The sequence below is a fragment of the Apodemus sylvaticus genome, chromosome 13 (assembly GCF_947179515.1).
Source record: "Apodemus sylvaticus chromosome 13, mApoSyl1.1, whole genome shotgun sequence".
In the NCBI taxonomy this organism is placed as follows: Eukaryota; Metazoa; Chordata; class Mammalia; order Rodentia; family Muridae; genus Apodemus; species Apodemus sylvaticus.
In genome coordinates, this window is record NC_067484.1 from 31,650,530 (window position 1) to 31,665,854 (window position 15,325).

At 46.1% G+C, this 15,325-nt stretch overlaps 1 protein-coding gene across 1 annotated transcript; it reads right to left on the reverse strand.

The window, feature by feature from the left end:
* Window positions 1-1,682: 1,682 nt before the first annotated feature.
* On the reverse strand, window positions 1,683-14,471 carry Grp (gastrin releasing peptide). Its single transcript, XM_052155559.1, has 3 exons — window positions 14,213-14,471; window positions 8,020-8,264; window positions 1,683-2,055 (listed from the first exon to the last, which is right to left on the reverse strand). The coding sequence occupies exons 1-3, from the start codon at window positions 14,355-14,357 to the stop codon at window positions 2,002-2,004; spliced, it is 444 nt and encodes a 147-aa protein (XP_052011519.1). The 5' UTR covers window positions 14,358-14,471; the 3' UTR covers window positions 1,683-2,001.
* Between the last annotated feature and the right edge of the window lie 854 nt (window positions 14,472-15,325).

Below are 15,325 nucleotides of genomic sequence, written 5' to 3' on the forward strand. Positions count from 1 at the left end.
CAGAAGCTAGGTGGAGAAACTCCTTTTTGGAAAGGAGGGAGAGAGGCATCCGTTATGTGTGGCTGACCACATCTTTAGCTCAGCCTTTCCCTGTTTGGTAGGATCCTATGATTTAAACAGCACAGTCTCAAAGGAGAAGCCTGAAAACTACACTTCCCAGAAGCCCTTGCAGCTTGAAACTGTCACGTGCTAGGGGTCTCACCAATCAGACACATTCAGTTTTGACCGGTTTTTGGATGCGCTCTAGTGGAAGAGGCTTTCAGGGCTCCAGGTGCGAACCTACAAAGAGAAGTGACTTCTGCCAGCCCAGGATGTATACGTCTGCTGTCAGGAGACTAGCAAACAAGCGGCCATGTCACTGCGGATACTTAACCGTCGGCTCCTTGCCCGTCTGCAATGCCGCTGTTAGGGAAAGCCTGGTCAGGGGCTGCAGAAGTGTTTTCTTCTTCCTATTGGAAGATGAGGCCTTCCAAGCTTACCCTCCTTTACTAGTAATATGAGGTTTTAGCTGACACAATTCATCCTCAAGTTTGTTTAGTTGAAATGGTCGTGGGGGGAGGGGATGTGTGTAAGGCCGAAGGAGGATACTGAGCTACCTGCTCTGCGGTGCTCTGCCTTCTTCTTCCCTTGAGATAGGGTCTCACTGAACCTGGAGCTAGGATGGCAGTCAGCAAACCCCAGCAATCCTCCCGGCCCCTCTTCCCACAGTGATGAGGTTACAGGAATGCGAACCACCACGCCTGGCTTCTTATGTGGTACTGTGGACAAAACTCGGGTCTTTGTGCTGGTGCCACAAGCATCCTTACCCATGGAGCCATCTCCTCTAGCCCTGTGATTGAATTCTTGAGAAACAGGCAAGAAACTGTCGGTGCACAGTAGCAGGCAGGACACACTAAAGATGTTTCTTACAGCTCTCGGTTTGGATAAGTTTTTGAATCAACAAGGTTTTAAAAGACACTAGAACACGTCACCTTTTTAATGTTTCTCTGATGAAACGGGAGCGAGAGATTTTTTTTTTAAGATTTCAGATGCGATTTTTTTTTCCCCAAACGAAGAAAGTCTGAACCATATGGCAACAAGTTTCAAAATCTGTTCATGTGCAAATGTCATGATAAAAATGGGGCTGGGGCGGGTGCATGGACAGCCAGGCCGCATTCTTGGAAAACAGGAAATCTCCTGAATTCTTTTTTTTTTTTTTTTTTTTCTGTTTTAAGGGGAAGCTGAGTGGATCTGGCCTGGTGAACTATTCCTACTTTCAAAAACAAACAACAAAAACTACAAAACAAACAGTATTGCTTGCTACATATGCTGAAAGGAGGTTTAAGATGGAGTGACCCAGAAAACATATGTTTAGTTGGATTCCAGTTGCATCTACTATAGGACCTTGGGAAATTCACCTGACCTCAGTGATCCTTTGTCTCCTCATCTGTTAAAGCAGGGTATTGTTTTAGTTCATGGGACCATCCTGAGGAGACAATGAAGGTAAAGGAATCCAGCCTCCATCTCCAGCCCAGTCCTTCTGATGACATCACTCCCTGTGACAAGTGTTTACTAAGTACCCCTCAAAGGTGCCAGCCGGTGATTCCTCCTGCCTTATCAGTGACCCCCAAAGTCTATTGTCAAGGCATTTTCTGACATACTATCTTTTCATCTGGAGTTGAAATAAGGAGGACAGGTTGCCCTTGGGACAGCGTGATTACAGAAGCTTTTTATTGTGAATGGTAGCAGATTGGAGCTCTGAATCCAATCAGCGAAAAGCCTAGCTAGAAAAAGCGTTCGTTGCGAAGCTCTTTCTAGGTAGTGCTTCACAGAAACAGGTGAACCAGAAGGCGCTGCTCGAAAATCGTGAGTTTAGTTGCGGTTGAAAGATAATAACGAGAGCAGTTAAGTATATCGCACAAAAGAAATTTTGCTGGCGGTCCAGTGGAGTCGATGTTTGCAGAAGGCAGTCTCTGAGGGGTTTTGTTTTGCTCCTTGGATGCCGTCCTTGTCATCATCCCTTCAGCTGGCAGTTCCTTCCTTCCCCTTGAGAACCTGGAGCAGAGAGTCTACAGACTTAAAGAAATATATTAGAAATAGTTACACACACATACAAGTGTTGGGGGAAATCTCATGGTGACAGGAAACCCATTCCCAGCAGTCCAGTGGCATCCCGCGGCAGAAAGGCAAATTCCCTGGTCGACTCCCAAATCTTCTGACTTGGAAACTCTGGTGAGGAGCCCTGTGTTCTGCCTTCCCAAGAATTCTAGAAGATTCTAAACAAGGTGTTAGAGAAGCACTTGTGCTCCTGAGAAATAAAGTAACTTCTCCCACCATCTCTGAACTGGGGGTCCTCATGCTATGTCTGCCAAACTTGTCTTCTTCGACGTGTTTTAACTGTTTTTGAAAGTTGGAGGCTTTATTATTTCAAATAGAGCTGAGGAAGGAGACAGGGGAACTACACAATGCTACCCGCCCACCCCCACCCCCACCCCCCACCCCCCACCCCGTTGTGCTACAACAGTCAAAAGCTCATTTATGAATCACACAGTGCAACTGAACCAGGAAATGAGAGCAGGATGGGTGACTTGAGTTCACCTGGGTCTCCACCCAAATTCTAAATTTATTGTCATTTGCTTCCTGTGGCTTCTGCTCAAAATTTCACTGAGAGTGAAGGGGGGGAAATAGTTACAGGATTTTAAAAAACTTTATTCTCTCTCAGCAACTTTTACCCAAAGAGGTAAGAAACTAGATCTTATTATTTTTAACCCGGACAAGAGTTTATTACTCTCTCCAAGTTTCTCTGGCAATTTAGTTCCCCTGCTTCCGGACTGGTCACTTGTTTCTAATAAGGGAAGTAGTGCTATTCTTAGGCAAATGGTACCTACCCTGCAGCTCAGCTGTGTGCAGCCGATGCTAATGAGCCCTGGGCTGCGGAAGGATTCCCACACAAGCCAATTAGCTTTGCCTTCCTCCCTCAGAACCAAGACTGCAACCGCAAGACCTTAGATTTCTCCATCTCTCCTCCCAAGTGACCCCATGGCCATAAAAGAAATCAGCTGAGGATGAGGAGGAACCTCATTCCATCCCACTACCTCAAAAGAATGAGTTTTAGCTCAACCTAAGGAAGAGAAAGCCAAGCAGAAAGGAAAAGGAGAGAAAAAAGCTGAGTAAACCGAGGAGGGGTCCAGCACACAGAGATGCTGTGGTGGTCTCAGTCTTCCTGCACGGAAGTTATTGGGGTCACTGGAGGGTTATCAGTTATTCTTGATTTGTGTTGCTTTCTATATGAAACTCTCTTGGGAACTGCTCTGGTTTCTTTTCTGTTGCTATGATAAACTAACCTGAGTGTTATGACTGATCTTGATTGTTGACCCACGTGGGGAGAGGAACTCTCAGTTGAGGACTAGCCTCCATCAGCTTCCTGCCTTGGTTTCCCCAATGATTGCCCTATATAAGTCAAATAAGCCCTTCCCTTCCCTTTTCCAAATTGCTTTTGGTCATGATATTTCTCAAAGTTACAAAAATCAAACTAGTATACTGGGGGGGAAAATCAACTTGGGGAGAGAAAAGGTTTATTTTAGCTCACAATCCCAGGTTACAGTTCATCGTGGGAAAGAAGTCAAGGTAGGGACTCAGCTGGTCACATCACACCACAGTCAGAGCAGAGAGACACAAGTGTTTGCTTGTGTTCAGCCTGATTTCATGCTGTCCAGGAACCCCCTCCTAAGAGATGGTGCCACCCACAGTGGGCTGGGCCTTGTCACATCTAATAGCCTAATCAATATAATCACTCATAGACAGGCCCAGAGGCCAACCCAATGCAGACAATCCCTCATTGAGACTCCTTTGTGGGTAATTCTAAGTTGTATCAATTTGACAAAGCTAACCATCACAGAAAATGTTCAAACATAGATTCTACTTAAGTGATTTAAGCAGACAATAAGAAGGGTCTCTTTAAAATGATGACAACTGCTGGGCCTGGTGGTGCATGTCTGTAATCTCAGCTCCGTGAGAGGATGATGGAAGGTCACCAGTGCAGATCTGCACTGCCCCAACTGCAGAGCAAGACTCAAAGGGAAGAAAGAAAGAAAGAAAGAAAGAAAGAAGAAAGAAAGAAAGAAAGAAAGAAAGAAAGAAAGAAAGAAAGAAAGAAAGAAAGAAAGAAAGAAAGAAAGAAAGAAAGAGAAGGAAAGAAGGAAGAAAGGGAGAAGAGAAAAGAGGAGAGGAGAAAGGAGAGGAGAGGAGAGAGGACAGGAGAGGAGAGGAGAGGAGAGGAGAGGAGAGAAGAGAGGAAAAGGGGGAGGGGCAAACCTACACACCCATTGCCTTCCAGACAGCCTCTGGAAGTTCATCCCCAACCCCTTTGTTCACAACCACAAATAAAAGGAAAAGACAGCAGTGGCAGAGCTATGACCGGGACCGATATTACAATAACCCCTATTCATTGACTCTCAGAACATTCCATGACCATGTCCAAGAGTATGGGTTAGGCCCTGGACCTGACCTGAACGCTAATCCATCTATAGAAACCATGGGAGAGAAGCTCCTTTATTTTCAGAATTCCATCAAAAGATTGGAGAAAGGGGACTGGGTAAAAGAAAGATGAACATCAACTTCAACGAGCCTGGCCATTCTTGCTGGCAAAGCTCTGGAGCCCGTCTTCTGTGATCCAGTAGTTACAGCCAGTACGCATTCCCACACACTACTCTGAATTAAGCAAATATCTTTGCCATCAAAACATAGGAAATGCTCGGCTTCTAACTACAGCTCTGGGCGAGCCGGCAAGGGGACTTGGTGTTTTATGGCTGCTCTGAGCAAGGAGAGCATGTGTGGAGGGTTTTTCATTTTAAGCAGAGTCCTTCAGCCTCTGAAAGCTCCTGCAGCTAATTCTAGTGGTTCTCAGCAAGATTATTAAACTCCTCTCTGACACATGGAGATATATGGATTTCTAATGGGCCGGTTCTCTCTGCACTCTTTCTCCTCGAATAAGATCGTTATAAGACGGTTTAGGTTTTCACAATGGCATATTTTGCACTGGGGTGAAATGTCCAAAACAAGATAAACAGTAAACTGTGCTGCCCTCCATGAAGACTAAGCTCACTTTTACATTCGTTTTTCATATTTCTGGAAAAATGTATCCAAGAGAATAAGACCAATGTGTGCAATAGCTAATTATTCAACTTGAGGTGGGATGAAATGGGATAAGGGGCTTTTAAACTTGGAGAAAGAAAAACAGCACATAAAAGAGAACAGAAAGCAAGCAAGGCCTGGCTAGAATGAATACACACACACACACACACACACACCTTGTGTAGTGTTAGAAGTATTGTCCATTTTAAAGCAGCCACTTTCCATGAGTGCCCCCTCAATATATACCTTAATATTTTGCCACACGGAGACCTCTGTGACGCTACCCTTTCATAATCCCTCAGAGCTTGAGTATGGAACATTTGAGGCCCTTGAACAAGGACTTGAGTTTTTAAGGAGTTCAATGGTTGGCAGAGCCAAGTTCAGGGGATAAAGCAGCTGCAGCTGGATACTGCTGTTAGCTTAGAAAAAGAAAGCACTGCAGGAGCCTGAGAGATGGCCCAGCAGAACAGGGCACTGGCTTCTCTTCCAGTAGGAGGCTCACAACCATTTGGGACCCAACACCCTCCTCTGACCTACAAGAGCATCAGGAACACCACCAATAGTGCACAAGTATATAGGCAGGCAAGACACCTAAAATATAAATATATCTTTCGTTCATTTTTAAAGAAAATTGAGCACTGGAGATGAATAAGACAGTTGTATGTGTCCTTTTATGAAGGAGCTACAAGAGCAAATACATTTTGATGCTTGTAGAAGTTCATCTTTGAATATCCACTCCAGAAAAGCATTCGGCCAAGAAAAAAAAAACATGGCCCTTTGGGGCTGAGAAGTCAGAGTTCACAGCACCCTCAGAGCAAATAGTCCTCTGTCAAAGAAGGAAGCTGAGCGTGGAACGCCTGCCACCCGATTACAATGAGAGAGTCACCCGGAGCTTTGAGTACCATTGGTGCTGATTTCCTCATTGGCTGATTTGATCTAGATTTTTCTTCTGAATAAAAGCTATTCTCTAGGAATTTTATGCTACAAAAGAGCTCTTACTTTGTGTTTGATATCAGAAATCCCCATGGGTACAGGGAAAGTCAAACAGAAAGCATCCCTCCTAAAAGGCTAGTCTCAACCATCTGTAAGGGCCACTGAAGAGCTAACCACCAAGGGAGAGTGAAGCAGGGGGCGGGGTGTCTCTGAGCTCTGTGAATGACAAGCAGCACCATCCATTTCCAGGGTGCCTTCAAAGCAAGGCCACCTTCTCCATCCCGGATTCCATGGGATAAGATAAGTGGGTACCATTCTGGGAAGAGGACCTGAAGGGCCACAGACTCCCAGACAGATGGAACTCAGGCTATTGCTCTGATGCCGTCAATGGAAAGTGGTGTGATTCAGTTTCTTCACCCTCAAAACGCAGGGGCTGGGGCTCTCCTGAGTAGCAGAGCATCCTCTTAGCATGTTCACAGCCCCCGGGGTTGTTTCCAGCATCAAATAAACAGTATCTAGAGTAACAGAGGCTCCCTCCCGACAGAAGGGGTCACATGAGGTAGCTTACTTATCCTGCTAGTTGGATTACAGGTTTGAGCACATGAGTGGAGATCTCAGAGTGCATCCCCGAGCTGAGTTACAGGTTGGTATAAGCTGCCCGATGTGGGTGCTGAGAACCGAACCTGGGTCCTTTGCACGAACACTGTGTATCTTAATCACTGGGCCATCTCTCCAGCTCCACATTATTATTTCCACTATTAAGGAAGATAGTATTGACTTTGCCCCATGGTTTCAAAGGCTTCTGTCCATCACGAAAGGGCATGGCAGAGCAAAAGCAGTTCACCTCAGGGTGCCCAGGAAGTAAGAAGGACAGATGTCTCCACCCTGCCATTATTACTATTCTTTCCTTTTACTAGACATGTGTTAGAAATTAGTGATGATCACCTATCACCTCATGTTCAGCTGCCTTGCCTCCTGTAAAATCCAGTCTCACTTATTTGCTATCTTTGTATCTGACCATTACCACTTTGGTATTCTTATATACCAATAAGTCAGTTGTTTTCAGATATACTCACTAATTTTTGAATATTGGAATTCAACTCAAGTTATTCAATCTTGGAATAAATTTTAAAAAAACGCAACTTTGTATATGAAAAAGAGCACCCTCCTCTGGGGAAAAAAGAAGGCATCTTTCTTCTTCTGGTGCATACCAAAAATTAACACATCTGTAAGCCCACAAGAATTTATTCAAATCCTGTCTGTGGGCTCACTATCAAAATATCTCAGTAAGAAGTCAGGCATGATGGCACACACCTGTAATCCTAAGCGCTGGAGAGGCTTAGGCGGGACAATCTCCGGTTAGAGGCCAGCAAGGGCTACAAAAATTCTCATGAAGACCATAATTGCTGCTTCAAATGGGTATGACTACTAATAAAATTCCTAAACTGAACCTTGGAACTTAGGTTTTAATACTAAGAGAAAAACTATTATATCCAAAGAAAAAATAGCCTGGAATAACAGTTTGCTTAGCATACACAGGTGTTGGCCTAGTGTAACAACCAAAAGTCTTCACATTAATCTATATTGTCAACTTGACTGGAACTAGGATCGCTTAAGGGGCATTCCTCTGGGGGTGGGGATGACCCACCCTGAATGTGGGGGGCACCACCCCTCCAGCTGAGGCCCTGCATGGACTGAAAAGGAAAGAGTCAGTGAGCAGAGCACCAACATTTATCTCTCTGTGACACATGGGCACCACCTCACGTTCCTCAGTGAGATGAACTGTGTCTTCAGACTGTGAGCCACAGTAAAGCCACCTTTTCTTAAACCACTTTTGGTCAGGTATTTTGTACAGCAATGGGAAAGGTAACCAAGACATGTAATAAGCACTTTATGCTCCCCTGACTAACACCCCTGCCCCCTGAACTCTAACCCCCCCCCCCAACACCCGCATCTGAAGCTTGTTTGTTTCACCTGAGCATTTTGAACATCATTAAAGTAGCTGCCATCCTCAGGATCCCAAGTAGGCTGGAGACTGCCCAGAGGCTGCCGCTGAGGTGGCTGGAGGCTTCTGTTCCCCACGGCTTCTAGGAGGCCCAGCAGATTCTTTGCAGCTTCTTCCCAGCGGATGTGTCCCCTCAGCTGCTCCTTCAGGCCATCTCTGTCAGCCACATGCAGGGACGGGGATTCATCTGTGCTCTTTTTCCCCATTAAATGTCCTGTGAACACAGAACAAACCCAGGATGCTACAAATCCAACAGAAGGGAACGGAAGAAAGAGCAGCTGAAATGGAGACCTGCACAGTGGATCCGGCTTCCCAGTAAAAGCAGAATACACGGCGTCATTTTACTATGAAGAGTCGGTCTATACACAACACACAGACTTTACTACCTGTTCAAAAGGTGTAGTAAACAGAATCAAATTCAGAACTGCATGTGACTCAGGGGCCCTGGAGTTTGTTATGAACCTCTACTAACTAGCGGGGGCGATCTCAAACAAGGGTTGTAGCACTGCAGGCTTCAGTGCTATCAACTTTGAAAGGAACAGGGCAGGGCAAATCGCATCTAAGAAAGCTTCTGAGTGTAAAGTCCTATCAATTTTGTGTGTCCAACTGAAAGGCAGAATCCCAGCATCTCCCACCACCAATTTCAAGTTTCTGCTGAAAATAAAAGTCTTGATGTGTTTCTTTGTATGATTTTTTTTAAATGTTGCCTTTCTCTTATCTGAAATACAACTGTACCAAAGGAATCTTTCACTTAAACTTTCTCTGAATTTCAGCTGAAATTGAATCTAGAAAACCTCTCTTAGAAGTGATGGTAGGTTAAAAGTGTAATGGAAAACCAGTTGAAAAACAAGTTCTGACTAATATTCAACAACCACATCAATTTGGAGGTTTCTTTTGGATCTCTGAGAATCTCTCAGTAGTTCTAAGCACATTTGCCTGCCTTATAAATTAATTATTAAATCCTGTGAAGGAGGCCGAAGTTCTAAAATCAGGAATATTCATATATCTAGAAGTGGGTGGCCAACCCCAGTTCTGCATTCTTTCTTTTTTTTAACTGTGTGTGCATATGTGCATGTGTGTGCATGTATGTGTGTTCATGTGTGTATGAGTGTGTGTATGTGTGGGTGCATGTATGTGTGTATGCATGTATGTACATATGTGTATGCATGTATGTGTAAATGTGTGTGTGCATGTGTGTGCATGTGTGTGCATGTGTGTGGCGTCATGCATGTCAGTGCAGGTCAGAGGGTAATCTGTAGGAGTTGGTTTTCTTCTACCATGTGGGTTCCAAGATTTTAACTTAGTTCATCCAGCTTGGTGGCAAGTGCAGACCCCAAGTCTATATATTTTTAGTTTCTTTATTTTTGAGACTGGGTCTTACCACGTAATCCCAGATAGACTCAAACTCACTGACATCTGCCTCCCTATGCCTACTGGAGTCTGCGATTAAAGGGGAGTGCACCACACCCAGCCAGGTCCCAGTTCTGAACACTTTCATCCTTTAAATGGACACACGTTATTTCTCTGCTCCCAGTTTTGCTGACACAGAATTTTCTACTACTAAGTTTTGGCATTTTTGAGTTAAAGTGTACAGAAAAACAAAAGTCTCCTGGTTCCAGCCCTGACTGGCATTGGACACAGTCAAGGAAACACTGTGGGAATAAAACTTGAATGATTGTCTATAGCTTGAAATGGAAAGAGACCCTGGGCAGCGGCACTGCCCACCCTCTTTATGGCCGGCTTGTGAGCTGCAATTGGCAGTTTGCAGAATGCTTGAGTGTGAAATCTTCTATTTGATTGACACCAGAGTACAATGCCTAAATGAGACTTGTAACCTCCTAGACATAAGCAAAGGTTCTACAATTATAACAAGGCATGAGTCCAGTTTCTAATATGTTATACTGTTTGGAGTATCTTGTAAATTCCCAAAAACAGCAGAGCACCACCCTGGGATCTGGAAATAAAAACATGATTTACAAATAGCTAATATTCTAAAGAGGAGCAAAGGACCTTATATCAGGGTACCAGATAGCATGCAACTTGAAAAGATTTAATTCTGTTAATATTAGGCAGTCTTCAAATGAGATTTTGAGAGAGCAAGGATCACATGTATTGTACCACGATATCATGTAGCTTGAAAAATTAATTGTTAATATGAGACAGTCTTCCAGTGAGATTTTGAGTGAGCATGCCACTCAAGGCCCACTTAGAAGGGACTTCACACTGCTTGAAGACCTTGTTTGGGACACTGACCCAAATGAAGGATTAGAGTCTTACATTGTTTCTGTCACCTACTGGGCCAACCTAGTATCCAGCTGTCCACTATTTTGCCATGCCTTTGGCCCTCACAGCGATTATATTGCACAGCTTCCCAGGAAAGCTGATGTGTCATCAGCTTTAGTTACATGGAGGAAATTGAATCGAGATGGCTAGAAGGCCGCATTGGAACCCTGATGCTCACAGTAATTACCTCAGTCACTCTTGGAATCTCTGATTCCCTGTCATCTAGTTAGTGTGTTGAAAATAGGCAAGGATTCATTGCCAATAAAGCAGTGGGGTGATGGAGATGTGTTTAATGACGATCTTCATCTTGCCATGCTGGACCACATTTGTGCACTCTGCTCTAATGGCAAGATAGATCCACTGTGCATCTTATTATGGATGTCACATAGATCCTGGTGATGCTAGACTGAAGGCCAGTCCTTGCCTGCCGGCAGCGTGCTGTTCAACTGCCCTCTTCTCGGCACACACACCCGTTATTACAGGAAGTGCGCCATCTATAACATCCCAGGGCAACACACTCCCTGGGTCCTCTTTCATGTTTGAGTTCAATACAGTCAACCAAATGATCATCTCCATGGCAACATGGGCAAGATACCCACTTCCACTTCATCTCCTATCATCATCTGTCACACATACTATTAAAATAATGGACATCTCAATATGGAGAAAGGACAAGCATTTAAAAAATAATAAACTTTGCTCTTAATGAAAAATAAAAAGATTTTGTGTTTTCAAATTGTGTGACATTCCACTAAAGGGCAGGTTTGAAGCATGAATTAATTGCTTCAGAGTAGAAACTAGAAAACTATCTTAATTTGAGAAAATACCTATGACAATATATAGTATTGTGTACTTCCAAGAAATAGTATTTACAGGGCAGAGGAGATAGCCCAGTGGTTAAACCACTTGACAATGCAAGTGTGAGGACCAGAGTCCAAATCTTTAGAGCCCATGTAAATGATGAGTGGGCCTGGTGGTCTGCCAATAACTTCAGCTTCAGATGTAAGCAAGCTGGCTGGCTAGACTAGCCACACCTACGAGCTCTGGCTCTAATTGAGAGACCCTGCCTCAGTGGATAAAGGGAAGGAATCATCAAGGATGATTCTAGGCACCCCACTCCCCTATACGCACATGCAAACATGCACACACACCCCAATGCAACACACACACACACATGGAAATGGGAGGTGGAAGAAAGTCTTTATAGGCACACGCTGTCAATTTCAGTCTTTGATGTAGCTCTGCAGTGAATGCCAATCTGCTTAGCATCCTGAGGGGTCACCCAGTTCAGCTTTCCAAGGCCTGCTCTACATCAAACAGAGATGAGAGCCCGACTAGAGCCTTCTGGGGAAGCACAGAGAACAGTTGCTAGTTTCTGTGTTAACATCTATTTTCATGACACACACAAAACATTCCCGTGAACACGGAGCCCCACGGGAGAGGTAGGGGCAGTTTTCAGGCTATGGAGTCATTTTCCATTGCTTCCCTGAGCTGGAGAAAGTGGCTCTCTGGGAGAGCTGTACCCACAGTCTTCTTCTGGACAACAGCAGAGGTTTAGTCCTAGGGTGTCACTAAACCAAGAGGGGTGGCAAATGCTTGTGGTCCCGGGACCATAAATACTGTGTCAGGAGGATTACAAATTCAAAGCTAGCCTGGGCTACATCATCAGACCCTGTCTCCAAAAAGGCAAGTATTGGATGATGTGACCCATAGAGCATTTGCCAATATGGGCTCACTCCTGGCATCACCAAAATTTAAACAAAACAGAACAAAACCAGCCGTGGGCTATGTGCCTTTGGGACCTAGAGAGAATGGGGATTGTTTTAGGATATTTTGAATTAAATTAAATCTAAATAAGTAAATTAAATTTAAATACAATTAAATCTCACATCATCCACCCTGGGTGATATACTTCTTTCAATAGCACCTACCCAAAATACACTTGTTGTTGTTGGATTTTTTCTTTTTTTTCAAACACAAGTACAAGGTCTGAGTGACCTGACCTGCTTAGCAAGTTGGAGGGCAGGCTGGGCACCTTAGGCAGTGGGGGCTGGGACAACAGCCACACACACACACACACACACACAGAGTTAACAGTATTAAACTAAGAAGAGTACTTCGGAAACTAAATTTTGACGTGATGTTTGTAGTACTACTGTGGAGAGTAGGGAAGAACCCTAATATCCCAGGACACGTTTGTCCCCTAACTATGGTGTGTCGTCTTCAGCTTGCCTTGGACCACAGGTGTGACACTATGTTCCTACCCACCTCTGTTGTGATTTTAGTCTTCAAGGGTTGACTGACAGGTCACGAGCTCTTCTTGTGTGAGGACAGAGAGGAGAGAGAAATGATGGAGTTCGGAGTATCAGGTCTTCCTCCCTGCCCACTGACTGCTGGCTGACTCAGACAGTAGCCTTTTAAGCTAGGCTCTGAGAATTCCTTTATAAAAATTACCAACTCTAACTCTGGGTGTTTCAGCACCTTTTCTCTGCTTCTCCTGTGCCAGCTTGCCTTCTAGTCTCTGTCCTGTCTCCTAGAATCCTGGTGTCCCTCAGAGGCCACAAGTTCTTTCATCCCTGGGACTTTTAGCTAGACCTCCCAAAACTATAGGATGGCAAGCCAGTGCTCTTGGCCTCTCTGGTAAAACACAACACGGAAGTCCAGAGGCAGAGTTTCCAGCCTCATTCCTTCCACTAGAATCTAAGACTTAGTGGAACAATGTCCTTTCTAACACACCATTCCCTGCTTCTAAATATCTGACTAAAGAGACACACACACACACACACACACACACACACACCTTCAAGCTCTTTAGGGAAAGCACTAGTTTCCTGGGAAATATGAAATAGTCACAATTGACTGCAGTGGAAAATGATCAGGAGACCTTGGACTCCACATTTCTTGGTAGTGGTGCTTGCCTGGAGGTGACGCTGGTAGCTTCGACACTCAGAGCTCCAGGCCTGTGGGGAGGACAGATGAGTGCCAAGCTGTTGACTGCTACTGGCCTCCCAGTTTCAAGAAAGCTCTAAGCCTGCCTTACTCAAAGCCAAGCTTCAGCCCCATTCCTCACTTCTACCCACCGCGCAACAGACCTCTCCACCCAGGCTGGAACCAAGAAGCCCAGAAGCCTCTGCCCAGAAAACAGGACTTGTTGGCAGGAGTCAGAAAGAAGAGAGGGTTGAGGGTGATGTGGATCTCAGAGATAAACAAAAGCCTGGGTTTGGCAGCAGGAGCCAGGTAAACTTAGAGTACAGGCATGATCCCTGACTTCTGCGGAGGCCAGGAGTGAGGGTCAGCGGAGGTGGGGCCATGGGAGAGAGCATTGCTGAGTATTTGAACGCAAGGGGAGAGCGCTATACCCAGGTCCCCACACCCTGTGGTTCTGCTCCGTGCACTACTACAGTCTGGATTCCAGCCCACAAGGGTCCCGTCCCGTTCGTTAGGCTAGACTAAGATCTGAGATGTCCCAGGGGACCTAGTTCCCCCAAGTTGTTTGGGAGCAGACCCAAGCCAGATAGGGGAGCTGCTAGATGAACGATAGGAGGCAGTGGGCAGGCAAGTGCAGAGGGAAGATGAGCCGCCACCAGAGGGGTTTGGGATGCCCCAGATCCCCGCTGAAGAGGGATGCTCACAGGTGCTAAGCGAGAGGAAAGGGATCTAGAGATCAGTCTGCCATCAGCAAGGGATCTATCAGGTTTCCCAAAACAAGAGAAGGTGGGATGGAGTTTGGGGGAGATCTGGATGAGTGTTTCAGTAGAAAGAAAGGAGCCAAGCCAAACTCCCAAGCAAAATGCTGAGAGGAGGAGAGACGGGGCTCCCTCTCTCTAGTTGGACCCTCCGCGGAGAAGAGCCCAGGAATCTCACAATCGGGACACTTACCCACAGCCCAGTGGCTGCCGCGAGGATACATCTTGGCCAGGACGGCGCCTCCACCTGCGCCTGTCGACACCGGGGCAGCTGGCCCCAGGGGCGCCTGGCAAAGGACCAGAGCCAACACCAAGAGCGAGAGCTCGGAGCCGCGCATGGTCCTGGAGGGAAGCCCTCAAAGCTTCCTGGGCTGAGAGTGCCTTGTCCCGACGGAGCAGCGACAGAAGGACGGTTCTAAGGAGCTCTGCCTCTGCCGCTTCGAGCGCCACTGCTGCAGACTCCACGCGGCCCCGGACTTTATATAAAGGAAGCCTGCGCGGGAGGGGCCGGGGGCTCTTCCACCCCGGACCTGTGCGCACTGACGTCTCCCTACAGCGAGCCGTGCTCCCAGATGCCTGGCCGGGAAACCATCCATCTACAGAGTGATGAAAGCCTGAGTGTACACTGACCCATCTCCCTTTCTCTCCAAGTCCCACCGGACTAATTTCTAGCATCTTAGACGTTTTCTCCAACCAGATATCATGAACCCCCGCTTTGCCCCTGGCAATCCCCAGCAGCAGCAGCAGCAGCCTCGCTTGCTATGCCAGATGCAGGCTAAGGCAGGAGGATGCGCTCTGCTCTGAGTACAGAGCTGTAGCTACTTGGATTAAACACTGGCCCCTCTGGCGGACTCAACTGCTTCCAAGAAACAGAAAGGGGGTGGGGGGAACCACTCTCCTGCGAATTCCCCTCTCCAGCAATTAACTCAGTGTTCCTTAGCTACTTCACACATGCAAGGCTTCTGTAGAACTCTTCACTTTCCTCTGCCCCTTCTGTTCTCCCTTCTGAAGACTGGTCACCCTCCCCGCGCAATTCCATCAATGTTAAGGGGGACACGCACCATACCAATGTGACAATAAATAGAAGCTTGTAGGATGTGGTTGCCTACGGTTTGGCTGCCAGGACGATGCTCTGGTTGTGTCTATAATAGGTGAAGCCTCTTTCTCACCCAAGGGCTGGGAACTGCCTCACTGTTTGGGGCTCGATTGTTCCCTGTGAACATGATGTTGATACAAGTCTCTGGTCTGAGTTCCTGGCAGGATACCACATTTGTGCCTTTCTTGAGTGATCACACACAACACATTG

Coding starts and splice junctions, on each gene's coding strand:
- Grp (XM_052155559.1), bottom strand. CDS start 14,357: ATGCGCGGCTCCGAGCTCTCGCTCTTGGTGTTGGCTCTGGTCCTTTGC. Junction 8,265..14,212: donor CGGCAGCCACTGGGCTGTGG/GTAAGTGTCCCG, acceptor CTGTGTTCACAG/GACATTTAATGGGGAAAAAG. Junction 2,056..8,019: donor ATGATGTTCAAAATGCTCAG/GTGAAACAAACA, acceptor TATTTCTTTAAG/TCTGTAGACTCTCTGCTCCA.